At 38.2% G+C, this 27,127-nt stretch overlaps 1 protein-coding gene across 1 annotated transcript in view; it reads left to right on the top strand.

Moving 5' to 3' along the window:
- PTPRZ1 (protein tyrosine phosphatase receptor type Z1) overlaps positions 1–25,144 on the top strand; it is a 142,858-nt gene extending 117,714 nt beyond the window's left edge. Inside the window, 17 exon segments of the mRNA XM_031552126.1 lie at positions 2,037–2,128; positions 5,337–5,422; positions 7,760–7,856; positions 10,280–10,362; positions 11,112–11,246; positions 12,358–12,492; positions 14,523–14,686; positions 15,408–15,491; positions 17,062–17,197; positions 18,188–18,334; positions 19,194–19,287; positions 19,609–19,682; positions 20,723–20,851; positions 21,090–21,236; positions 21,521–21,663; positions 22,234–22,369; positions 23,076–25,144. Of these exon segments, the coding sequence (XP_031407986.1) occupies positions 2,037–2,128; positions 5,337–5,422; positions 7,760–7,856; positions 10,280–10,362; positions 11,112–11,246; positions 12,358–12,492; positions 14,523–14,686; positions 15,408–15,491; positions 17,062–17,197; positions 18,188–18,334; positions 19,194–19,287; positions 19,609–19,682; positions 20,723–20,851; positions 21,090–21,236; positions 21,521–21,663; positions 22,234–22,369; positions 23,076–23,216 (2,023 nt within the window). The 3' untranslated portion in view covers positions 23,217–25,144.
- The last annotated feature ends 1,983 nt before the right edge of the window (positions 25,145–27,127 follow it).

The raw sequence follows: 27,127 nt of genomic DNA, 5'->3' as shown, positions 1-27,127 counted from the left end.
ACTCACTTTAAGTACTAGAAGGCCACAGTGAGACCTCCTCAGAACTTTCTCTTCTTCAGGCTGAACAAGAACAACTCCTTCAGCCTTTCTTCATAAGAGAAGTGCTCCAGCCCTCTGATCATCTTCATGTCCTCCTCTGGACACACTCTAACAGCTCCATGTTCTTCTCGTGCTGGGGCCCCCAGGCTAGGACACAGCACTCCAGAAGAGGTCTGATGAGGGCAGAGTAGAGGGGGACAATCACCTCCCTCTCCCTGCTGGCCTCCCCTCTTCTGATGTAGCCCAGTATACCATTGGCCTTCTGGACTGCAAGCAAACACTGCTGGCTGTGTGCAGCTTTTTATCTACCAGAACCCCCAAATCCTTCCCCACAGGACTGCTCCCAAGGAGTTCTTCTTCCAGTCTGTACACATATCTGGGATTGCCCTGACCCAAGTGCAACACCCTGCATTTGGCAATGTTGAACATTCATTGTGTTCAAGCTTGTCCAGGTCGTTTCGATGGTATCCCTTCCTCCTGTAGTTTATCTGCCCCATTTTCTTGATGTGCATCAAGAATTACCATTTCTAAGTAATGCTAAGTACACAATGGATAGTATTCTCCTAGGCGTATTGTGGAAAATCAGAAGCCCTTCTGAGACATCACGAACATCCCTTTAGAAGGTTCTAGTTAGACTCCAAATTTGCCATGTGTATCATGAGAACTATGTTGCATGCGACAACTTTGTTTTTGATGTAGTTCTCTACTTCCTCTTGTGTTTTAAGAAATTTGCATTGTACGTGACCACAGAAAATTCCCAGTACATTCCATGAGTATGTGCATGTTTCCCAGATGCTTCATTGAAATAAGTTTACCAAAGTCTTTATGAACCACATACTCACTGTTTCTCAAAGTAACCTCCACACTTCTTTATGATTTTAACAATTATATGAAAGGTTCTATCAGGGCGGTGGTATTTATTTACATGAGCAATACAGAATTAGAATTTAAAGTGAGTACAGAAAATAGCAAAAGGTCATGCAACAGCTTGAGCCAACAGCTTTCAAGAAGCAGAATCTTGTAAATGCAAAATGAGATTAGTGTTTTCTTGATGTGTATGTTTCTTTTTAAATTTAATAATTCCTGAATAATATTTCAAATAGATTAGGTGACCCAGAGTAAAGATTGTTATTAGCATTTCTAATCATATGGAGATTTTTTAATTAAGGAGGCTTTGCAATACTTACAGCAGCCGTTGGTTATTTAGTCCCTTGAATTGCTTGGACTCTTAACAGATGCTCTTATTATTACCTTCACATCTGGATTACAGCACAGATACAAATAACAGTGGGGGTCATAGCTAAGGTTGATTCCATTTATATTCATCTTTGAGTGTTTTTCAACAAAGCTAGCATCTCTTGGAGTAATAAATTCCCCTACTTTCCTCTTTCAAATTCAGGGAGTCCTCCTTGGTTAAGGTGTCCCTCAGTGTTGTGACAATAACATTACTAAAAAATTGTTTAGCACCAATCACAGTAGTCTAGAGCTTCCATTTTGTTCGCTATAGAGCATGTTGCCTCGGACTGCATTTCCGTGTCTGCAGTAGGCTCTACTGATGAATTACCAGAGCTGATCTCATACGCTGCTCCATCTTCAGTCTAGCATAATCATATGAAAGGGAATTATGTGTGCAGATTTGGATAAGCGAGGAAGACAATGGCATTTTTTTATACTTGAAATTGCTGCGCAGCATCTACAGTATCTACTGAGAGTTCCTCTTTCAGCTTTCACCATGTCTGATGTCTGCTCTGTCTTCTGCCTCTGGTATAGGTAAAGTTGCATGAACTATATGTTATCCTGAGTTAATTATCTTCAACTGTATGCATAATCTGTATTATATTGGGGCAATATTTCTATCACAGTAGTTGTGTTCAACACTCCATGAGAACTGGTTTTCAAAACCGTGATTCTCTTGTCTTAACTAAATGATGTCAGAATTCCAAAAGATTTCAGGCAGTGTTTTGTGTTTGCAATATTTATTAACGTTTCTTCTCTAGGAAATGTTTCCAGACTGCTCACTTTTATTTGGAAGATAACACATCACCTCGAGTGATTTCTGCTCCCCCTGCTCCAGTCTTCCCAGTCTCAGGTATTTTTTGTCAACTGTTCTGTGGATTGATGTTAACTTTTGAAAGATGCTGCCTTGCATGTGTCCGTATGAATTCTTCACATTCTGTAAACCAGAAATTATTACCTACTTGTACTAATTAACACAAGTGCACTCAACAGAGGCAGTTAGTGTTGCTCATATTTTCTCCTGTAGGTAGCACAGCAGAAAAATATCCTCAACTTACAGAACTGTCTCAGGGAGATGCTGTGCCTTCTAGCCTGTGTCACCCACACTCGAGCTACACTTAGCAGCTCTAGTTCATTGCCACAAAGCAGAGGATTACACCAGCAATGTACTCTGCCACATTTCTTTCATTGAGTTTGACACTTGTGTATAGAACATCACCTTTACTTTTTACCAGCAGAACCAATATGCATCTCATTTGTGTTTCACTGGCAATTTAACTCTAATGGATATATTTTAGTAGCATATCTTCTACTGTAAAATTCTCCGTGAACCTCTCATAAAACTGATGCCCAAATGAAGAGTATTATCAGCATCTTCTCTTTCCATATCCACTCTACTTTTTTTTTGGAGAAGCTCTTTCTTTTCTTTCTTCCTTGAGATAAAGCAGAGGAGCATAGTGCAGCCCTTCTTGCTCTTTCAAACTGGTTAGAGTCAAATAGATTAATTTTGCAGATCCCAAACTACATTTCCACGCATGAAAAGAAGATATTCTGTTCCACAAATAATGCTTTTACAAACTGTGCAATTACCTGGGGGGATGGATACTCTTGAAATGACTAAGGGAAGCAAAAGCAGCAGCCCTTGTGTAGATAACTAGCAAGAACGTTTAATTGAATAAATCCCAGATATTAGGCTTCTGTTGTCACTGAATTGTAGGCATCTTTAAAAGCCTCTTATGGTGATTGCTATTGTGAGAAGATGGGTAGCCTTTTTCTAAATGGTTAATAGGTGGGGATGTAGCTTGATTTCAGAAAACATGTCATTACATATGAATGTCAAGTGGCAATCATTACAGGAAATTTCAGCTCTTACTCTCTATCATTAACTATATTGCAGTATAACTATATAATTTTCTTGCAATTTTCCCTGACCAGCTCACCTCAGGGAGATAGTGTATTCCATTGTGATAAGACAAAATTGCACTTACAGTTATTCAAGTGCTTAAAATACATGTTTTGACACTGAGGTTTTACTTTTGGAATGGTGATATTAAAGAGAAAAGTGTTTGTAAATGACTAACGGATACATAAAATGTTGTATGGAAGAAGGTCCAGCACTCAGAAAAATGTTTGTGTTTTGTTTTGTGTGCAACAGATGTCAAGTGAGCAGTTTTTGTGTATTCTATCATACAAGTGTTTCAGCAGTGTAATTTTACAATTAAAACTCACTGGCATACAATGTTGGCAAAGAATGTAGACCAGAAAGAGCATTTTGTAACTGCTAAGCTTAAGATTTTATTAGAACAGTGACTGAAAGTATACTCCACAGATCGTATTATAAACTAAGTTTTCCTTCTGTGGAGTTCATTAGCAAAGATAGGAGATTGCAGTTAGTCACAGAAAATGCCCTGGCAACTTCACAGTACAAATTGCACATTTAGCATAAATAGTGAATTACAGGCTGATATGAGGAGACAATACCAGCCTTTCGTGAGCTTCAAGTAGTACTCGATATCTAGAAATATAATATATCCCTAGAGTCAGAAGTTACTGAGCTGGGAGATTAGCAGTGGCCAGGAAATAAAATAGTAGTAACCTGAAATCTCTTTCTCCCTTTCTGTCGTCACTCTTAAGATCATCTACCTTACCTTCTGGTGTTGTGTTTGCAGATCATTAGAATAAACACTTTGCGCCAGGTTTCATCTCTGAAGTGTGAAGATAGTGTTACACATTTGGTCGGCTTCTCTTAGGCTTGACTGGATAAATTCACTTTTTGTATGCAGATCCATTCATGTAAATGGAAGACCAGATGGATCTCCATACAAATCAACAGATTCTTGGTAACCAAAAGCTAAAATTATTAGGTGGCCTAAATGCTGAACATCTGTTGCCATAAACATCAGGTCTTTGTTCAATGTTTTTGATATTTTTTGTTGTTGTTATCTTTTTTTCTCATATGAAACAGTGCTGAACTTAAAGATTGTGAAATAAACATATTTTATAATGTTCCAATAAATAAATAAATAAATCTTATTCAGAGTCAAAATCAGCTAAAATAATGGCATCATTTAATAGGTAATTAGCAGAATAGAGGGCTGTGTTTACCTAGCATATTTGCAGGAAAGAAAAGATTAAAAGTCCCAAATGTTTTCTACATGATCTCTAATTAATGCTCTGCATTAGTGTTTTACTGTGTTTGTATAAAGTAAAAAGGAGATGTACTGAAATAAAATATCGAATGGAAAATTTAGGCTCATTAGTCACAAGTCACTTTTGTTCGTTGAGAATGTAAATATTTTCTTTCTGTGTATCCAGAAAATCTTAAATCTTTAAACTTGTGTTACCAGCCTGATGTGAGAATTTGCAGTTGACTCCCAGGATCAGACATAAGTTTATATCAATTGTAAAATTACAGCAGTGAATAGGGGGCAAATTCCTGCTGAAAATACTTCTGTAGTAAAAGATGAAAATCTGCTATTGTTTCTTTTGAATGCCAATGCTTATATGCATCAGTCAGAATTATACTACTGTCATAAGGCTGCATTAATTTAGTAGGGTTGGAACTACGCAGGTAGTCCATGTACTGTATCAGAGAACCAGTGCAATACTAATCAACCTAAAGCATCCAGACTCGCCCTTCTGATCATGCTTTCTTTACCAGTATCATTCAGAGTGCTGCTTTTGCCCTTTGAGTACCTTGTGGCAGACTGCTAAACCTCCCAGTTCCCCTTAACTTCACAGTCGAGTCAACTGAATGTTTTTTCAGACAAGATCAGCACCTTAATTTTGGAGGCTTAAAGACAGAACAAGACCTAGCTGGGCATTTACCATATCTTCTCTCAGAATAACCATTTAGAAATGTGTAAGTTTTCAGAATGATTTTAGAAATGTTAATGATGTTGGAGAGTGTATTGATTTTTATGGGTAGTTGTATATCCAGAGTACATACCAAAAATTTTATTTCAGGATGTTGTATGGATTGCCTACATGTGAACGTCTTTCTATGTTCTTCTGGTTTTTTATTCTTCATAAATCTATTTTTTTCTTTTCCCACTCCTAAGATGATGTTGGAGCAATTCCAATAAAGCATTTTCCAAAACATGTTGCAGATTTACATGCAAGTAATGGTTTTTCTGAAGAATTTGAGGTATGACGTCATCTTTCTTAGCATACAAATAATGTGAAGTTTGAATGCCTGGAAAAACAAAAAGAGAACTGGGTATTACATTCTGACCTGGGGGACTAAATTCATAATCTCATGTAAATGAGTACTGGGAGGTCTGTTCATGAATAAAGGCTAGGGAAACTTATAAGAGTGGGATGCAAATGGGGTTGGCTGTGGCTGTGAGAAATTGCTAAATAACTATGTGAATAATCTCTGAGAATATAACACAGTCTATATGGTTTAACAGATACAGCTGTAGATTTGAAGCTTTTCCATTACTAATGCCAATTGAATTTTGCAGAAGCTACGCACATTCGCATGTTCCATTTACAGAGAAAAAAATAGGAAAATAATAATGAGTTCACATGACAAGACTTCTGAGTAACGGGGGAGCTAATGTAGAATCTTCATATGTGGTAGTAAAAGCTTTACAGTTGACTTCATAAAACAAATGGTTTATATGATGTATAACTTTGAAACATGTTCTCATAATGTTGCTCTCACCGTATGTAACTACTTCATGTATTTCTTCATTGCTTTTCACATTCGTATGCATGACATGCAATTTAAAGATAGATAAGTACTAACTGAAGTCACTTATAAAACAAGCATTATAAGCAAAGACTGTAATTAAAGCTAAGCTGTTAAAACTCTCGTTCGTTCTCTAATAAAAATCAAACAGTTGTGATGAAAACAATTTTCTTTAATTGGTCACTATTAATTTAAAATAATTTTAATATTACTGCTGCAAAACCAGTATTGAAACTGAAGAAATTCATAATTTTGCATCTCTCGGTATTGCTTAGGGTTCCCCACCTAATGTGTTGTGACCCAAGAGACCAAAAATTAGAGTCACCTAATCTTATTCATAAGCATCCCCAATTCATTAGACATAAAAGGTATCAATCTAATTATGGGGCTGAATTTGTAAGTACGTGTGAATTATGCCCAGTTCATTTGTTACTTTAAGCAAATGTATATGGACTGACAGGACTGGGCTTCAGATAGACTGGTTGTTAATGAGAACAAATGTTGAAAAACTGTGTGTAAATACAATGGTAGCAGTGTTCTTTCAACATTAGTAGGTAAAACAGTCAGGAAATCATATTTTTTGTCATCTTCACTTCCTAAATTACTGTGGCAATCTGAAGACGAAATACACTGCACCTCACTGAGTATCCACCATCTAAAATATTTTTGTTCTTGCTCATCGTTTGGAGCTCCAATTTGGATTTACAGACTACCCCAGAATGTGTCCAGGCCTTTTTACTGCTGATAAAGAAAATAGCCGTTGTCTCTGTAGTCTGAATACATTTGGAAGTCAGGGCAAGGGGTTGGTTCAATTTTTTAGGTGTATTGCTATAAAATAACTCATATTTAAATTTGTAATTTTCAGACTGGTCACCATTTTACATATATATATTTAAATATCTGAAGGTGAAGATGGTTAATATTGAAATAAATCCTAAAAAATGATGAGAAATGTTACAGTACTTTTTGTCATAGCTACTTATTTCCTGCATAACAATATGGATCTTATAAGTGCTTGAGTTTCTTGTCAGTTAAGCGAATCAGTAAGATAAGAAACGAATAATAGTAATTTAGTGAGTTTTATAGGCTATGGGCCTGTCTTCTTAAGCCTGTCTCTTGCAGGCAGTCTTCATAAAAGCTTTGGGTTATTGAGAAGCTGCTGTCAGACAGAGGACTGTAATGCCATCCCGTGAAGTGTCTGAGCAGCTGCCCTGCTTGCAAGAGCTTCAGGAATGCGGGGAAAGAGAGCAAAAGAGCTCTACAGGAAAAACTACTGTTATAAGGACCAATAAGAAATCCTATAGACAGTTAAATACAGAGATAATCTGACTAGAGTCAGTGATGTTTCTCATATAATATAATCTTTCACTGGAGTAAGGTCTAACGTTAAAGCTAAAGATAGGAAAACAGATGCCCATATCTTAACAACAAAATTGTCTCTTGAATCTTTTAAGCTCTGTTGATATTATGGTGATAATGATAATGCATGACCATAATTGTTTTCCATATAATAATTGTAACTTATATAAACACTTTTATCCATTTGTTCTGTGCTGTGGAATTTGATTTTTTTTACTTTTTTTGCATTCATTCCCTCATTAGACACTGAAAGAGTTTTATCAGGTAAGGAATTATTTCACTGCATTTTTTTCTAGCAATGAAGTAGTTGTAAAATATTATAGTTAATTGGGTAGAAGGTTGTGGTTTTTTTCATGATGACTTACTGTATTTTAAGACATTTTATTTACCTTAGTAATTATTTAAGTATGATGCACTTTATTTTTTCAGGAAATCCAGAGCTGTACTGTAGATCTAGGTATTACGTCAGACAGCTCTAATCACCCTGACAACAAGAATAAGAATCGATACATAAACATTGTTGCTTGTAAGTAAATGAATCACCTGATGTTTTGTTTAAGAAACAATTATAGTCAATTACAGATTTACGTATGTTACTAGAGGGGGAAAAAATACCTCTACAGTGAAAACTCTGGATACTGTTCAGCAAAATGCCCAGAGAAGAGTATCATGAATTATATTTCACTTCCAGTTAGTCCTCTGACATCATGCTGCTTTGATGAGCACTCATTAAACTTAGCAGGATGTGTTTATTTCTTCTTTGATGACCCAAGGGGAATTGGAAGATTCCAGTATAATATCATTATAAAGCCAAAGAAGCTGTGTTTTGATTGCCAAAATTAACCCATCTTTGATTTATAATAGTGATGATTTTTCCTCTCAGGAGCTTCGTAATCCCTGGATATATTTACTGACATATGGAAATATAAATTTACTGTTTTATATTGTATTTTTCCCAACCACAATATAATAGATCAGCTTCATTAGCTATCTATTCCGCTTCATTCATCTCTATGTGAAGCCATCACCCCTGGCTCTTGATCATTTTGGTGGCTGTCACATCCTTCCCATAAGGGGAGTTCTCCTGGATAAATGAAGGTGAAAGAACGCTCAAGGTCTATGCAAAAGAGAAAAAAACATCAACTTCAATAGAAGATTTCTATGAAACAGATATCCTCTATATGTCGGCCCTCCCACAATTACATCTACCTAAGCTGCATGGTTTTATAGAAAATTCAAGTGAACCTTGAGTTAACAATGTTAAGAGAAAGAGCTAGAGATAAAGACAAGAAATCTGAAGGGGAAAAGGATCAGCAGTCCTAGATCCAGTGCCAGGCCTGCACTGGGATGTTCCACATGGCATGCAGTAAAGAAAAGGGGAGCAGCAGCAGCAGCGAGAAGTGGGAGCAACAGCAAAAAAAGAGAGACTCCCCCCACCCCCGGCACTTATTTATATGTAGCATCAAAGGAAAAAGAAAAGGGACAGTCTCCCCTAGACCCTATTAATAGTTGTAGTTGGCTCCAGTTTCAGGATTGTTTGAGACACCAGACACCAGCAAAATCTTGGTTGGGACACCAGACACCAGCCAAACCAAAGGAACTGACAGCAGGCCCCCTCCCATCACATTGTAGGCATTGTTCTGTACTCTTCCAGGAGTGGTTGAGACATCAGTCAAATTAAGGGAAGGGACACCAGGTTCTTTCCTATGACATAATTGTCTCTCAGGGCATTGTCTGGGCTCACATTAACAGTCCCTTGGGACTCATTTCTTACAGTGGCTTAATTCTGTATAGCATTTCAACTCCTAATAACAAGGCCTAAATTAAATACATGTTCAGCATTCAGTGACACCAGAGCTTTATAGAAAAAAAAGAGACACAGTCAATTCGCTTGGCAAGAAGCAATGTGAGCTCTGCACCAGCTGCAAGAAATCCAATTCCACCTGGCTGAAGACACCCCTAGAAAAAAGGAAAGTCTTTTTTTTTTTCCTCTGACACACTGTGTTGGTACCTGACCATGCAAAGGATGCCAATCCAAGGACCTTGCTATCAAAGGACAGAGCAGCTTCTGCTATAATTCTTAGCTCAAAGAACAAAAATTGCCATGTGTGACTGAACCAGGCCTCTAGTCCATCTAACGAATGGAAACTTCAGAAAGCTTTAGCTACTGTGAATTAGTCACTTGCTGCCTAAATAACCAGAGCTGAGTCTCATCAGATGACCAACTCTCCAAGTTCCATTGCTCTTCAGTCCCCAGACTCTGTACTCCTTAATTTGCAATAAATGTGCTTAAACACCAGTGCCTGTAATTGTTTGGGACCCTTAGGGCAGCCAGGCTGATGTGCAGGAGTTCTGAATAGGCTTCCCTTCACTATCACTGTACAATGGATACATTCCCACATTACTGGATACCTGATTTTTAATTTTAGTTTTACTTTATATTTCACCACTGTATTATACTGCAAGTTAGTGTAAGATCACTTTACGCTTTCAGCGTTTTAATTCCTTTCCAGTAGGATTGTTTTTCACAAGAGCCTTGGGTTTTTACATGTTCCGCTTCCAAGAACTTCAAAAATCCATTCTTCTATGGAAAGTTGATCATGTTTCTTCCTTTCTTACAAAATATGTTTCAATTTACTTCTGAAATAAATTTCTGAATTTCCAAATCCACTAGTCCTTATATTCTTTAACTTATTTTTCTTTTAACTAGAATTTTTAATCTGATTCCTGGCTAAGCACGGGATGTTTACATATGTGACTGTCACTTTATTACTCCTATATATTATAAAAATATATTTTGGTATTTTAAAAAAAGATTTCGTACAGAAAGATTATGATATTGGTGATAGGTGAACAGTTGGACTGGAGGTATTTTCCAATTTTGCTGATTCTGTGATTCTGTGATTCTGGCAAGAAAATATGCTTGTTTTCTCCCTTGTCTTACTACAGATGATCATACCAGGGTTAAACTAGCACAGCTTGCAGAAAAGGATGGAAAACTGACTGATTACATTAATGCCAACTATGTTGATGTAAGTGCCTTTTTCTGTCTGACAGCTCATCCACCAATCAGCCTTGTTCTGTGAATAGCGGTGTATGGAGGTGAATAGATATAATTTTAAAAAATCACAATATTAAAAAATACCACAACACTTTAATTATCTAAGTCAAATGTATAAACTTAAAATGCACTTAAAGAGGTAAAGCCCATTTCTTTCTCAAATCCATCTTGATATTGCAGCAGCTGTAGCTTAGTGAAGAGCTTTATTAAACTAAAAAATGTTTAGTCACATCAGAGTCATTTCAGAAACATTTCACATCTGAATGTTTATTCTTTTATGTATTTTGGTAAGTGGTTAATTCTTCTGTCTGAGATAATCTCACAAGAGGAAGATGCCAGTTGGCTGTGAGCCTCATTGAGATATCATTTCTTCAGTTTTCATTACCCAGTAATTTACATGCGAATGATCTTGATTCATTTCTTAAACCACTGTCATAACAGATGTCTCATAATCACTATCACGTCAACATTCTGCCAGAACATGGGCACTTGAATGTATATCCCATTTGTTGGAATGATAAACATTGACATAACAGTTGCATTCAGATGTCATCTGGTACCGCAGGCTTTCTGTGATTTTGATAGTTATAAATTCAAAAGTACTTTAAAGCTTTTGAGATTCTTTAAAAATAGATAAATGAAATGTCATGTACTCCTCCCAACCTCCTTTTGCTTGGGGACTGTGATTTGACAAGTGTCATTTGTTACATTTCAATTTAGGGCTACAACAAGCCAAAAGCCTACATTGCAGCTCAAGGACCACTAAAATCAACAGCAGAAGATTTCTGGAGAATGATATGGGAACATAACGTAGAAGTTATTGTGATGATAACTAATCTTCTTGAGAAAGGAAGGGTATGAGTACTTTTGTGCATTATTTCTCTCCCTGATGTTGGTAGATAGCAGGCTCCTTTTTCTCTTTCAGAAATCTGTTTTAGACATTTTTGAGCAAAAAGAAATAGTTTGCAGTAGTTGCTTGTACGAGGATTGCTTATGGAAGTATAAAGATGAGTATAACGAAAACATTTAAACTCAATTGCAAATGATTGAAGTCTTGAAAGGAAGGTTCTAACTACAAAAAAAGCCTTATATTCAGGAGTGGCCACAGCATGAGCTTTGGGCCGTGTTCCACTCTATTCTTTCGACCCTGGAAAGGAGAAGTCTATAGTTCATGAGAATTTTTCACGACACTTATTGGCATCTCCCTGTTAATCTCCCATGAGATCCTCTCCAAGTGTATGACCAAATGCATGTCTATGCAGGTCAGCTCATATCAGAGGATGTTACATGTTACATGATGGGAGTATGTAACGCACGTGTGAAATGAAAAGACATTGTATTACCTTTACCACATACTGGCAGCGATGCCTAAAATGCACTCAAGTTCTTGTCATGTGACCGACTAAGCATCTAACAAAGGGTACAGATACTGTAGATGCAGACAAAGGGCTATGCTGAGTTACCACCACTTTATATACACCACACTGTAAGCACGTATCTTCTAGCACTTCTAGAGAAAGAGGACTGGGCATCACAGCTCTGTATCATATATTCCTGTCACACACATGCTCACTTTTATCTACCCATGCTATGAATCAACCAAAAGCCACATATGACACTACTAACTTGAATGTATTCCTATTTCTATAGATTATCTGTTATTGTCTTTAGATTTTATAGTGCCTATACTACAACAAGTTCCACAGTGTAAGAGTACTTTTGCTCTGATAATATGATTTAAACTTCTCTGGTTTTTGAAGTATAAATACCATCTGTCAGATCTCTACAACACAAAAGAAATGCATCTAATTTTTTTCTCTCCTGAGCATCATGTCTATTATATGTGTGGTATATTGGGAGTTCCTGCATGTTTTTGTGGTGGAATGTGCTAATAAATTTCGATGTTTGAATCTTGATCATTTAACATTTTTCTTTTTTTCTCTGTTTCTCCTTCGATTTCTATCAGAGAAAGTGTGACCAGTACTGGCCTGCGGAAGGTAGTGAAGAATATGGGAACTTTTTGGTTACTCAGAAGAGTGTCCATGTACTTGCCTATTACACTGTGAGGAATTTTACTCTTAGAAACACAAAGATCAAAAAGGTTTGTGACGTCCTGAAAATGTAGGTTAGGCAAAAAGAAGTTGTAAAATTTTCTCATAGTATTTTCAAAGAAGTTGTTGGAAGTTTTCTTTTGTATAGGTAAAACTGAATGCTGTAGGTCTCAGGCAGCTAAGATGTTTGTCCAGATACTTCAGAGATGAGTTCAGCTAGTGGAGGAGATAGTGGTACGAAGTTTAGTTGGATGCCAGTAATGAGTGAGGTCAATACTGAGTCCAGTCATGTTTAACACCTTCATTAATGATCTGGATCATGGGGTAGAGTACACTCTCATTAAATTTGCAGATTTGCAGATGACATGAAACTAAAGGTAATGGCTGACTCACCAGTGGGCTGTGCAGCCATCCAGAAGGACTTTGACAGACTGGAGAGGAGGGTTGACAAAAAATCTCATGAAGTTCAACAAGGAGAAAGGCAGAGGCTTGCACCTGAGGAGTTGCCAGCTGGCAGGCAGTGTGGCAGAAAAGAGGACACCAAGTTGTACATGAGTCAGCAATGGGCCCTTGCTGCTAAAAAAGTTAATGATATTTTTGGCTGTATTAGGCAAAGTATCTCTAACAGATCCACAGAGGTGATCCTTCCCCTCTATTCAGCACTAATGAGGTCTTACCTGGAGTGATGGTCCAATTCTCAGTGTGAACACGCTGGAAAGAGTCTGTGAGGAGAGGCTGAGAGAGCTGGGACTGTTCAGCCTGGAGAAGAGAAGGCTCAGGGGGATTTCATCAGCTTGTATAAATACCTGAAGGGAGAGTGTAAAGAGGATGGAGCCAGGCTCTTTTCAGTGGTACCGAGGGACAGGACAAGAGGCAGTGGGCACAAACTGTAGCACAGGCAGTTCCATCTAGGCATCAGGAAACACTTCTTTACTGTGCAGTTGACAGAGCAGACAGAGCATTGGCACAGGTTGCCCAGAGGTCACTGAGGCTCCTCCTTGGAGATCTTCAGAAGCCATCTGGATGTGGTCCTGGGCAACCTGCTCTGAATGTTCTTGCCTGAACAGGATTTGGACCAGATGATCTCCAGAGGTCTCTTCCATCTTCAGCCATTCTCTGGTACTGTGAGGTACTGGCCTGTAGTTCTAATGTGGTGTATGACCATCAGAGATAAGAATGTGGTCACACTGGAGAGTCAACGTGGACTTTGCCTGGTGAGCAGGAGGACAAAATTTCAGAGTGAGATCAGGTAGTAGAAAATGTGGGTTGAATTTAATCATCAACTTTAGCTATCAATTTTCCTTTTTAAGGAAGTAAGTTTTACTTGTCTACAAAACAGATGAATCCAAACCTTGCTTAACTGAAATCAGCAACAGCATGCTCAACAATGGCATCCTGGAAATATAATTTGGGCGAAAGGGAATGGCTACAAAAGGAATTGCCTACTTTGAGGGAAATCCTTAGAACTTATTTCATTTCAGCCACCTAAATCTTAAATATCTAGTCTCTCAGCCTCCCTGTACAATCCATGAATAACATACAGCCTCCATTGTCAAGTAATTTTCCCAGCTGTTCGAGGAATCTCTCTTTGGATAAGATGACTTGCTTTGGATAAGATGACTTGGTTTGGATGAGGTAACACCATCTTTGAGTTGCCAATGAAGCAGTGGGCTTAGAAAAGCACCCCGAATGAGCTTACTTCCCCTGTACATCATTAAAGCTGGGTGAAAGGAATCATATCCTTTCTACCCACCTGGCAGAGAATATGAGTGGCAGATAATTTGGTGAATATTAACAGCAGTTGTAATTTGTTACTTTTCCAGTGTTCTCAGCCTTTCACTATGTCTTTCTAAAGGACAGTGAGTGACAGTTCATTTTTTCCATTCAGTGGACAAATTGATGAGACGGAAATGCTGGTCCTTGCTATTCCTCGTGAGCAATGGAATATTCAGAACTAGGTAGTACTTTGGTGTGTTAACTAAATATAGTTTTCAGGAAATATTGGGTACATAAGTTGAATTACAAAGAGTTGTCTTTGCAATGTGAGCTGCTTCTGTATGGAATTATCTTTCTGTTGCAGGGTTCCCAGAAAGGGAGGTCTAGTGGACGTGTAGTAACTCAGTACCATTATACCCAGTGGCCCGACATGGGTGTTCCAGAGTACACGCTGCCCGTGCTCACCTTCGTGCGGAAGGCATCGCATGCCAAGCGCCATGCTGTGGGGCCGATTGTGGTTCATTGCAGGTGTGCTTTTACCGCCGTAAGGTTCACTCCACTTTTGTTTTGCAGAAAAAAAGAATTTTTCAGTGGTGGGTTAAGCAAAATTTCACTCTCACACTTAACAACTCCTGATGGAAGAAGATTAATTTCTTAGCTGGTACTTCTGTCTTTGGTAAGGCCAACTAATCAACTCTCTACAATTTCTATACGCCTCCATAATGGCTGTAAACAAGATCACGCTGCTCTGCATTACGTTCTCTTTTTTTATTTTTTTTGCAAAAATACTTTCCTTTTTTACATTTTAGCACATTTCTTTACCACTGTTTTGATTGCTGTGAGTTTATCAGATATGTGTAAGGCAGTAATTGCTTCCTTTCCGCCAATAAATATCCTTAGGATGTGTTTGGCTCATGCATTCTTTGGTGCAGGGATACTCTGTAACCCTAAGAGGAGCTCTGTACACAAAACAAGACTCACACTCTTCCTGGCTGAACTACAACTCTGCTGTTGTTAACACTGCTCTGCTCTCTAGCAGTCATTTGCAATGGAGGAGCACTCTGGGGAGTGGTGTGAGGTCTGCATGTGCCGCGGCGTGCAGGCAGGTGTTCTATCAGCTCTCACTGAACTGGGCAGCCCAGGGAACAGTGCTTTAAAAGGGCTTGTAGGGCCTGGAATGACTTCACAATGCCCGTGGAGGACCGGGTTATTGTAAAATATATAAGCAGGTTCTGGTTTTCCACTGTAGTACCTCACCTTTGATGGAACATTTGGAAAGAGAACCTCCTCATGAATTCTGTCCTTCTGGAGCTGACTCTGAGGAAGCCAACAGGTAAAGTCACCTCACAAATGCTGAAAATGAAGATATTTTATTTCTAGGATGATCTAATGTGACTGAAATATCTTTTTAGCTTAGAAAATGAAAATTCTACATTTTGGTTGTTCTGTTGCTATCTGCATCCTGTCTGTTCTCAAGGAGTTCAAAACAAGGGTTTCCCCAAAATACCAAGGCTGAGATCTGTGCCAGCAGGCTGAGAGATCAGCAGTTCATTATAAATCAATTACACTGTGTTTTTTAGAAGTGAACAGGGGTCAGTTGTGTGGCTTCATTCAGACATCTCCATTGGGTCCCAGGTATAACTCACCTCTGTAGGCAATTCTGTACAGCTTTGAGTTCACCTGCTACCAGCAACTATGGCATTCCAAAGGAGAATCGTGTTAGAAATTTAACTGCTACTTATCTTTACAGGCTGTGTGTAGCACACATGTGAGGAACTACATGAAACCTTATTTAGCTATTTTTGCGTTTTGGTACTTTTCATGTTTTCTCTTTCATAACAAATAGTGATGGTGTCTGGTAATCCTTGTATTTTTTGGTGTGTTTACCAGTTTGTTGATAACCTGGACCTTTCAATTTTATACCATGCTTATTTAGGCAGTTTTTTTACAGCAAACAGAACTCATGCCACCCATGCTTTGTGCTGTCTCTGAGGAAGAAATAGGGTGACTGAATTAGCACATATGGACTGGGGCTTGCATCTGCCTGCAAGCTGCCATGCAGGCCCAGCATGTGCTGCTGCCCTGTACCAATACACATAACAGCTCTACATCACCAAGAGGGGAATTGCAATTGCCTAATTCCTATGTGTGACAAGAAAACAAAACAAAAAGAAGACCTTTTGACTTAGTACTCCTGACCCAGATGTTTTATGAAACATAAAAAACAAAACAAACACTGCAACAATACAGCTATTGTTATGTTAAATGAGTCAGAGTTCCTAACGTTTGATGAAACTTTTCTTCTGCATCTCCCCTCTGTCAGAAGGAACTCAACCACTGCTTGCTTTGTTGGCCATATCTGAAGAGTACTAATTTTTTTTTCTATAGATGTACCTTCAGTGGCTTTGACACTTCCAAGGATTTCCCTCAGTCTGGTGTCTTTGAAAGGTCCTCAGGCAGCATCTGTAATGGGTGGCATAATGCAGCTTTCCCTTTAAAGTGATGTACATTTCAACATAGAAGAACTTGAGCACGTTGACTGTGCCCAAATGCTGACATACGCCATACTTTGTGGGTATAATTGATAAAATATCCTAAGGAGTATCAAAAGGCTGAAAACTGTAGACCTGCAGGAACAGCATTGTTCTTTTTCAATTGATGCTGTAAAAATCATTTAAGAAAATGACCCTTAGTTGTATTCCCTCGCAAAGAAAAAGATGAATTGGGAAGATTTTTCTTCATTACTAGCCTTGGTGCTTCAGCAAAGTAATATAATCATGCAATAAAATTTGTAGAGCAAAAGCTTCCCCTACAGACCGATTTGTTGAAAAAGCTGTTTATAAGAAACTATTCTTTCCATGACTGTTGTACTGCAAGCTCAAGAATGTTTTTTTGTTTTATAGCGCTGGTGTTGGGAGGACAGGCACTTACATAGTGTTAGACAGCATGCTGCAGCAAATTCAGCATGAGGGGACAGTCAACATATTTGGATTCTTAAAACACATACGTACCCAAAGGAACTATTTGGTGCAGACTGAGGTAAGACAAATATCTGTTTAATGAGACTTAGCAATTTTCACATTTCTGTGAATTCGGTCTTCATTTTGGCACTGCCAGACAGACAGGCAGTCAGTTGCCAGACTGGACTTTCCCCTTCCCTTCTTGTTGTGGTGCCATACTGTAGGCTCACTTAGTGCAATGCACTTATAAATGACCTATCTGTAGGCCTTGCCAGTTTATTAGGGAGGACTCAGAAGAAAGAAGACCTGCATGAATCATGCTTCCCACTGCAGCACTTTCTTGGCAGGGCATGCATTTTTGTTGTGGATTTTTAAAGGAAACACCATTTTCACATGCTCAGATCTTTACTAAACGTGACCAAACAATTGAACAGTAATAAGTTGGAAGAAAGTTGTTTCAACCAAAGATGATCTATAGCTGATTTAAACTGAATATCATATATAGAATAGTGAAAGATGAGAAGAAAACAGTAAGGGCAACAGCAGGGCTTTTTGAAGTCTATTTCAGGTTTCAGGAACAGGTGTTTAGATTCCCCAGTGCCTTTCAATAGAAAAAAAAGGTAATTGACAGCAGCACAGGCACTTCTTCCAAAGGATGAGAGAGAGAAAATAGAAGATAGCAGTAGGAACTGGGAGTGATTGCTTTATTGTAACAATGAGAGAGAAAGCCACATAACAAGCTGACTTGAAAATTTGACTTCAGGCTATGCTTGCATTTTTTACTTTATTGAGTTAAACATGAATGTATATGTCAATGTAACATTTCGCAGGTGGTGGGGATTTGCCATTGTACCGTATATACCTTGTGTGTAGTTCAATATCACCTGTAAATGTGTTCTATCCCTGGAGAGGAACAGCTTTCACTGCAAAGGACCCCTTTTGACAAGACTGCCCTGCAGCAGCAAGCTGTGAAGAAATGCCAACCATGTCAGACACGTCAGCTCAGCAAGAGATGTCCAGGGGAATCTGAGCATAATTGGTACTTATGTGCTTGCTTTCATTTTTGTAGGAGCAATACATCTTCATTCATGATGCACTGGTTGAAGCAATTCTCAGTAAAGAAACAGAAGTCCTTGAGACTCATATTCATGCCTATGTTAATGCCCTCTTGATACCTGGACCAACAGGAAAGACCCGGCTGGAGAAGCAATTCAAGGTGAGCTGAGGCAGTCACATAAAAAACTTGGTAATTGTGAGCGTCAGTGACTTGAAAGTAGGTATGTCAGCACAACATTCATTAGTTTGTCATATCTATAATTAACTGTAAAACCTAAATTTGGAGCATGTTGACAAATTCATATAGTCAGAACATAAAAATTATTTGCATGCATTTCAGATTTTTTTTTCTAAATATGAGAGTATGAGAAGCAGGCCAGTAAGGAGATTTTGGAAAATCTAACCACATCTTTGCATGAAGATCCCTATTCTGGTAAAAATGGTGTGATCAATATGGGTCAGGCAACAGATTCCCCTCAGTACAAGGCCATGGCTTGAAAATGGGAGTCACTTCAGTAGGCAGTAAATGAATATTTTGGTGTTTTGTCTGTTTGAATGCTATTAGTTGAAACAAGCAAGACAATGAGACTCCCCTATCAGTCCTATATGCTTCACAGGTTTGAAGACAAAATCAGGAAGCTCATCACCAATATACTTCGGGCTGCCTCACATCAGGGGCAGCACTGGCTGTGTAACGGTGCCAACTTTTTTGTGTGGACATTTACTGTTTGCCAGAATTATTTCATGTTATATGCAGGCAAAACAGAAGTGACAGTGGAGTAGCAACAAGAAGTAGGGGGTCTGGATGTGGGAACAATTTGAAGAGGCATTTCTGTAAGCATGTTGGCACCTTTGATCCAGTGAAAAAAAAAGTGAAGAGGAAAGGTTCTGGTAATTTGCTAAGTAGTTTAGCCAGATAACTGAATTCTGAAGTTAATCTGTGCATCCTTGTATTTAATGCAGCTGATGGAATAATGGCTTTTGCACAGTGACCTGTTTTTTTAACTTCATTGTTTCAGTTACTGAGCCAATCTAACACACAGCAGTGCGATTACTCAACTGCACTCAAACAATGTAACAGGGAAAAGAATCGAACTTCATCCATCATTCCTGGTAAGCTTGTTCAAATTGATTTCTCTGGGTGGAAAAATGTTTATGAACAATGTGTGTCAAACCTTTAACATTTCCTTAGCAAGATCTGAAGATACCTGCATTGCTATGGAACAATGTTTTGTAAAGTACTTCTAATGAAGAAATAGTTTGTCCAAATACAACACACACAACAATCAAATAGATGTCTGGATAACACTTCATCCTGATAGGTAGAGTTCAGTTTTGTTATCATTCTGTGAGACACTTGGGATTATTACTGTAATACAAAAATACATGCAATACAGGCACATGCATGCTAATTCATAATTTCTTTTTTTACAGTGGAAAGATCTAGAGTGGGTATCTCATCACTGTCTGGTGAAGGCACAGACTACATCAATGCTTCCTATATTATGGTAAGTGAGTTAACTGTGCTGCTGAAAATAGCATCCCATTCTATAGGTATTTCCAAAGCTGCCAAGTACCCACGTTGTAGGGACACAGTACTGAACTGGAAAGCTCCTTTCTTCCATTATCCACTCTTTCCCTGAAAGAGTTACTTCCCAAGAGTGTATTATTATTATTATTATTATTATTATTATTATTATTATTATTATTATTATTATTATTATCATTATTATTATTATTGTTATTTTAAGTTCAATAAAGTGCACTGCATTTTGACTACCAGTAGAATGAGAAATTCCCATCATAGTTTTAAAAATTAGTAAATCTGAATATAGAAGAATCTTTTCAGATTAACTGGAAGCGTTAACTAACAAGCTAGCTTTTACTGTGGTTTACCTTCCTGCTCATCTTGCCAGAGACTTTATGCCAGCTTTTGCAGTTGGCATAGTCCAAGGCAGCATAACTCAACAGGTTTTCATTATCTCTTGGTTCCCTGGGTTTCCTTCAACTCTTTTCCCCTTCAGTAACTGAGAGGGAGGAGTAAATGCTCCCTGAATATTCAGGAAGGAGATAGGAAGTGTCTCTCTGCAGAGAGTGCAAAGCAGTTAGCTTTTGTGGTAACCAGTTGGTCTAACATCTATACAGATTAAGGCACTTCTTGGGATTTTTGCAAATGTTCCAAATATTCTTTTATTTGTTTCATGTTGCCAACAACATTAGAAGCCTGACTAATGTAGAACAATTAGCATGTGCAACTGAGCTGATATATTTTCATTCTGAGTTGGCTGTTTCAGTTCTATTGATTTCTTTTGTATTTTCTTATTCAAATTCTTCAGTTTTATAAATTATTTCAGTGTAATTGATTTTAATCTTCACACATGGAAAATACTGTGATTAAAGTTTTTTTTCTTCTGATATTTGTAGGAAACCAAAGGAAGCACATCCCTAGAATTTATTTTCTAGACTTCTGTTTCTATCCAGAAAAAAACCTTCCTTTAAGTGTTAAGAGTTGGGTGTCAGTTCTGATTCCTGTGGTTTTGTATTGCAGGGTTATTATCAAAGTAATGAATTTATTATTACCCAGCATCCCTTACTACAGACTATCAAGGATTTCTGGAGAATGATATGGGACCATAATGCCCAGCTAATAGTCATGCTCCCTGATAGCCAGAATATGGTAAGATTGATGGCTGATGGCTGTGGTTTTACATATGAATTTTACTAATTTAAACATTTTTAAATATGCAGGTTATGAGACAATATCTCGGATTTTGTAAAAACCAATTTAAAAAGTAGTAATATTATACTGAGCGTAAAATCCAAATCTGGAGATCCTTATCTCAGCAAATCATAGTTGAGATGAGGAAGTATTCAATCATTTAATCATTTCCTTTCTTTTTATTCTTTTCCTTGAGGCTGAAGATGAATTTGTGTACTGGCCAAACAAAGATGAGCCTATAAACTGTGAGACTTTCAAAGTTACTATGATTGCTGAAGAACACAAGTGTCTGTCTAATGAGGAAAAGCTCATAATCCAAGACTTTATTTTAGAAGCTACACAGGTAACACTGCCATAAAATTGTAACTCTCGCGATTTGGTTTGATAAAAGCTAATACCTATATTTTGTGACATTTTCTTTTGGTAAATGAGTGCTAAAATTCCACGGCTTTGAAAAACCCATGGAGAGAGCAAACTCTGCAGGTAATTTGGTGACATTGAATAGGGCAGTCCGACTACCATAGTGGTGGGATTCTGTATGTGGAGTCTGGAGCCAGACTGCAATAGAGGCAAGAATAAGAAAACTATCTTTCACCAAACTGATTTATGCTTTTTTCACTCTTCTAGGATGACTATGTACTCGAAGTGAGGCATTTTCAGTGTCCAAAATGGCCAAATCCTGATAGTCCTATTAGCAAAACCTTTGAACTGATCAGCATCATCAAAGAGGAGACGTCCAACCGTGACGGACCCATGATTGTACATGATGAGTAAGCACTGCGGCTTTCAGTTCATCTTGTTTTTGTGTAGAGCCATTCTTTCTTCTCATTTAGAGTAAAAGCCACTGAAATAAGGCACAAAGCCTACCCCTAGCAACAGTGCTGTTTTTCTGTGTCAGCTGCACCCACAAGAGAAGCATTTTGCTTTTGTCACACTCTGAATGTTCTCATTTCAGTTCTATCATTATGATACTGCAGATAATTGCTGAGTTGGGCACCTGTGGAGAAAATCAGTCAGGGTTTCATTCTGTGTTATCGAGAGAAGTTAGAGTATTGAGACGAGGCACCTTACTCTCCTCTAGATGCTTGATATTGGCCGTAAATACTGAAATGTTGTAACCAGGCCCAGAGGCCTTCAGGATTTGCTTAGAAGAGGACTGTGGGAGAATACAGCTGAGTCTGTCTCCTGAAGACTTCCCAGCAGTCATAGCTGAAAGCTGTGAAGTTGTGTGCAGTCCCATTTCAGAAAAATGCCAGCATCACAAAAATTCATCACCTAACTGTGGTATTTCCTTTAGCTGTGGAAGCCTGATCTTGTGTTTTGTTTATTACTTTACAAAGGCACGGAGGGGTGACAGCAGGCACTTTCTGTGCTCTGACAACACTCATGCATCAACTGGAAAATGAGAACTCGGTGGATGTTTACCAGGTAGCAAAGATGATAAATTTGATGAGGCCTGGAGTCTTTACAGACATTGTAAGTAATAACCAAAATATGTGCAAAGTTCTTCTAGGGTGTGTGGTACTGTTAACGTGCTTAGGTCCTAGGGCAACATTATTGCACCATTGGTGTGTTCATTTCTGTGTAGGTTAATCAAAAAAGTCTTCCAGAAGTGCGTAGTGGACCTGATGCTTATTCTGAAACAGGGTATTTCCTGTTAAATATTATGTGGTTATCAAGTGGACTTACTCAAAATATATAGAGCTGCCACTATCATATGTAAATCTTCACTGTATCATGTAAATAATGGGCTCAATCCAACAAGGAATACGTTCCTACTCCAGGCAGACCCTGAGGTAGTTAACCTTGTTTCACAATCAAGGATTAAAAGAAAGCCAACGGCTCAGTAGTAGCCATAATCCTGCCTCCATTCAATCTGTGGGAACTTTGCAACAGACTTTACAAGGATCATATTTAGCACAGAATATTACTTTAAAAATGCATTGTTTTTTTTCCCCCCCACCTGTACTGTGCTCCTTAATGTTGTGGTCCACACTGTGTGCAGGAGGAGCCATTAGTCTGAAAATGAATAAAGCAGCTAAACAATACAACAAAGCGTGGAGCACACTACGTTAACAGGCTGACACATCCGCTGTTAATTACTTTCAAATAATAGCATTACAAGGCATTATAGTCTATTATTTACAAAAACACACTGAATGTACCCTCTTTTCTTCCCCAGGAACAGTACCAGTTTCTGTACAAAGCGATTCTCAGCCTTGTCAGCACAAGGCAAGAGGAAAACCCTTCAGCATCTATGGACAGTAATGGCTCAGCTTTGCCAGATGGAAATGCAGCTGAAAGTTTAGAATCTTTAGTTTAAGTAACAAAGCAAATTGAACACACAAACACTTTGCACCACATCAGTCACATCTGGAGTTTACCATTATTCTTTTCAGTTTTATACTCAGTGGGGGGAAATCTGTCCAGTTACTCTCTATATAATCAGTCCCCAACTTTTGTTCCAGCAAAGTCATTTCTGTGACTTATGACTTTACTGAGGAACTTTTATCATTAACAATGTGTGCCTTTTCTTGAACGATTTCTTGTAATACGTTGTTCTGTTTGGACTAACTTGATTGACTTTTACAGTGTTTCTAAGAATTGAATTGTGGTACGTTTTTTCAGTATTAGTTTTTGATTTATCTGGCTTTACTTTTAACATAAATTTATCATATTTATAGGTGTTAGGGGATTCTCATTTACAAGCGAACGTCATGGTTTTAGTATTTGATTTATTTGCTGTATTTATAACAATCTACATTTGCTAGAAATATAACTTTTAATATAGCAGAATGTAAATAAAATACTGTTCTCCATAACATTCCGCATTTTAAGACTTCAATTAGACATTCAGCATAGTAATCTGATACTTACTGTAAATACTGCTACTTCTATAGTGATTCCATGGACCAAATTTATATTTATAATTGTAGATTTTTATATTTTACTACAGAGTCAGTTTTCTAGTTCTGTGTAATTGCCTTGTTAAAATGATGTAGTCCAGTATGTTTTTATTTTAACAAAGTCTTCTGATATATAATTGTGCATATTAAGCAATTAACCTTCATATAGCTGCATGTGATTTTAACCTTTTGTGAGGAATAGAAATCATTTGTTTTGAAATGAGAAGTTTTTATGAGAATAACACCAGTACTTGGCATTGTTAAATTGTTTTTACCTATGGCATTGCAAAAATAAATATAAATATTCCAATCTGTGCCTCACAGTCTACCACACACAGTAAACAGTCTGCACTGTTGGCATGGGAGAGTTGTGCCTTACAATGTGTCCCTTAGCCAAGTTAAACCCCCTTGAGAAATAGGATTTATTGTTTTTTCCCTCTTTTTTGGCATTACATTTGTTTTATTTTGCAAGTGGTAAGAGCTACAAAGGGACAGCACCCACTCATTGTCCTAAAAAACACACGTTGCTACAGCACTGTGGGATTCCACGTACGCTTCCCTTCACAGCATTCAGGCAGGAAGTTGATAGCAGAGAGGTGCATCACACTGCACTTTGAATGAGGCAATACGTTCACTTCCCAGGTGGTCTGAGAGCTGCTTGCTACTTCCTTTGAAGGTTGTCTGGAACCCTGAATTTTCACATCTAGGTTAAGGAGGACAGCTGTGCTATAAAATTCCCCTCTTTCATCCCAAAAACAGAGCATGCACTCAGACACTCCTTTCTTAATCTCCTGGGGCGCATGTAGGAAAGAGGTTAATTGTGATCTTATGGTCATTTCCAAATCATATTCCATAATCTTCTTACCTTCTACTTCTGCTCTTCACCATATTAGCACACAGCATAAGAAACTGCAGTGTGCATCTGCTAGTTCTTCGACCTCTTGTAAGAAAACCAGCCTGGAGCCTCACGTAACTTTGTTCTTTTTCTTTTGGTATCCTCTATTCACGTACTTGCAATTGCCTATAGTTGCACATACAAAGTAGGCTTTTGGTCATTAAATTGTATTACAGTTTTCAAGCCTATAAGGACCAAGAGCAATAAAAGGAATTCTCCTTTCTCAAATCCCATCTTGATATAACTGTTCCTTTCAACCTACACTGTTTTGCAGACATTTTAAAATGATAATCCAAGGAATCAGCTGTTGTTCAAGGTTTCTTCCAGGGATGTTTGTAATCGCACTCATCATCTTAGCATGCTGACAAGTTATTTAAAACATAAGTGCTTAGGATAATCTCTTTACTCACACATATTGGTTGATCTAGAAAAAAAAAATAAGAATCATAAAAAAAATCTTCTGTAATCTTCAACTGTCATGGATTACAGATTTTAATAAAAGCGTGTCAGTTCCCATCTCAGACAAAGGCCATATTCTAATTAATTTTTTCTTGTAATCCAAGATACAGACTCCAAAGACATACAGCCTGCCTTTACAAACTGGGTCAAGTGTGGAAAAGATGTTATGAACCTCCTGCAAGAAGTAGGATATTAATAAACAATGTCCTTTCAAGGATTTTTTAACAAAGTAAGTTACAACAGCCATGCGTGTAAAGGGAAACCTGACAAGAACATCCTCCTAAGAAACTGCAGATAAGTAGGAGGTAAAAAGAAAGAAAAGAAAACTGATTTATTATTATCAACAACTTTTTCTGACTGTGGTGTTGTGATTGAATATGGAAAAGCTTTACGAAAGTCAACAAGAAATAATGAGTGCAAGTCGTATGAACTGTGCTTATCAGAGCAGCAGTGCATTGGTTAAAAACCTAAGTAAGGACTCTGAAAATCAGTCGACTAATCTAGCTCTGGGTGTTTTATAACAGTGTTTTGTCTTGTCCTTGTGACTTCAATAACGTGTAACATTTCAGATGACTTGAAATTTTCTGTGGTAAACGCTTTACCCTTGCTAAACTCTTTTCCCAATCCCTCTGAATCATTAGCAAAGCAGGGATGGGGAGAAGTTGTGCTGCTGTGTTGTTGTTAAACAGAAACAGAGATCCAAAAGCTACAAGAAGTTTGGGAAGTCCTAGTGCCCTGGTAGACATGCCAACACCACAGGACTGCTGGGTCACCTCCCAAACTCAGTAGCCCATCCTGCCTGAGATCCATCAAGGCAAAAGCCAGAGAGTTGCAGAGGCCAGCACCACTGGCCATGATCTGTGCAGAATCCTCAGGCTGCTGTGGGACTTCCCTAGAGGTGTTCTTCCAGAGGTTTTCCTAGCTGCGCTGCTCCAAATGTGATTGCAACCCGACCCAGCACATCTCCCTCCTGTTTGCCTTGGCCTGAGCACCTCTATTTCTATTTCTATTTCTACTTGGCTGCTACCACTCAGCCCAGGAGACTGGAGAAGAAAATCCCCACTATCTTGTGTAGCAAAACCATCTGACATCCTTGGGCTTCTTGAGGAAATGGAGAAACAGGAAGGCCAACCGATGTGCAAGTTAGAAAATTATAGCCAGCATTGAAGAACAATATATGGGAAAACAAATGGAAAAATGGAGCAGATAGCACAATGAAAATGTTAAAGGCTTACTTTTACCACTTCCACAGAGCAAGACTAATGTCTGATTGTATAATTCTGTTTCAGAGATTTTATGCTTTCACAGATTATGTACTTTCAAATGGACAAGAGAGGAGAGAATGTAGTCTCCCAGGACATTTGGCCACATTTCTTCTGTTCCACTTTCAATTTTATTTATCTCAAGAGATTTTTAAAAATAAGAAAAAAGAAAGAAAAAAAAGCTCTTCTGACATACTCAACTCATTTCTTTGTTTCAGGAAAGCCAGATCCTGTGACCCTAGAACTAGTCACAGAGTACCTGAGGTCCTTCCTTTTGCTTTCATAAATTCTGCTCAACGGGCAAAACTAAATTTCTGTTTTTCCATTTTTCTCTCCCTCTCCTCATTAGCTTTTCAGTCCCTTTGCAACCACATAGCTTGATATTTTTTTTTCCTCTTAAACAGCTATTGCTGTTTTTTGATTGCATGCCATTTGCCAGGTAGATGTATGCTTGTGTTCCAATAGTTCTTATCTGTAGGAAAATTGGGGCAGGGAGTCAAATGCCAAGGTAAAGAAGAAGAATGTGAAAGTGAAGTCTGTCTCACGCACCTCCATCTCAGAAAGTGGGATCTTATCTGTCATAGAGAGCTGGCATGAAAACAAATCCCATAATGAAAAACTGAGCGATAAGTGACAAACTTTGGAGCCTGATATGAACGAACAGCTTAAGAGCCTTTACACCAAGGCAGTGATAATAGAAACCAAACTTTGT

This window comes from Meleagris gallopavo, chromosome 1 (assembly GCF_000146605.3).
Source record: "Meleagris gallopavo isolate NT-WF06-2002-E0010 breed Aviagen turkey brand Nicholas breeding stock chromosome 1, Turkey_5.1, whole genome shotgun sequence".
Taxonomy (NCBI): domain Eukaryota; kingdom Metazoa; phylum Chordata; class Aves; order Galliformes; family Phasianidae; genus Meleagris; species Meleagris gallopavo.
The sequence above is the reverse complement of the archived record's forward strand: the minus strand, read 5'-3'. Positions and strand labels throughout refer to the sequence as shown.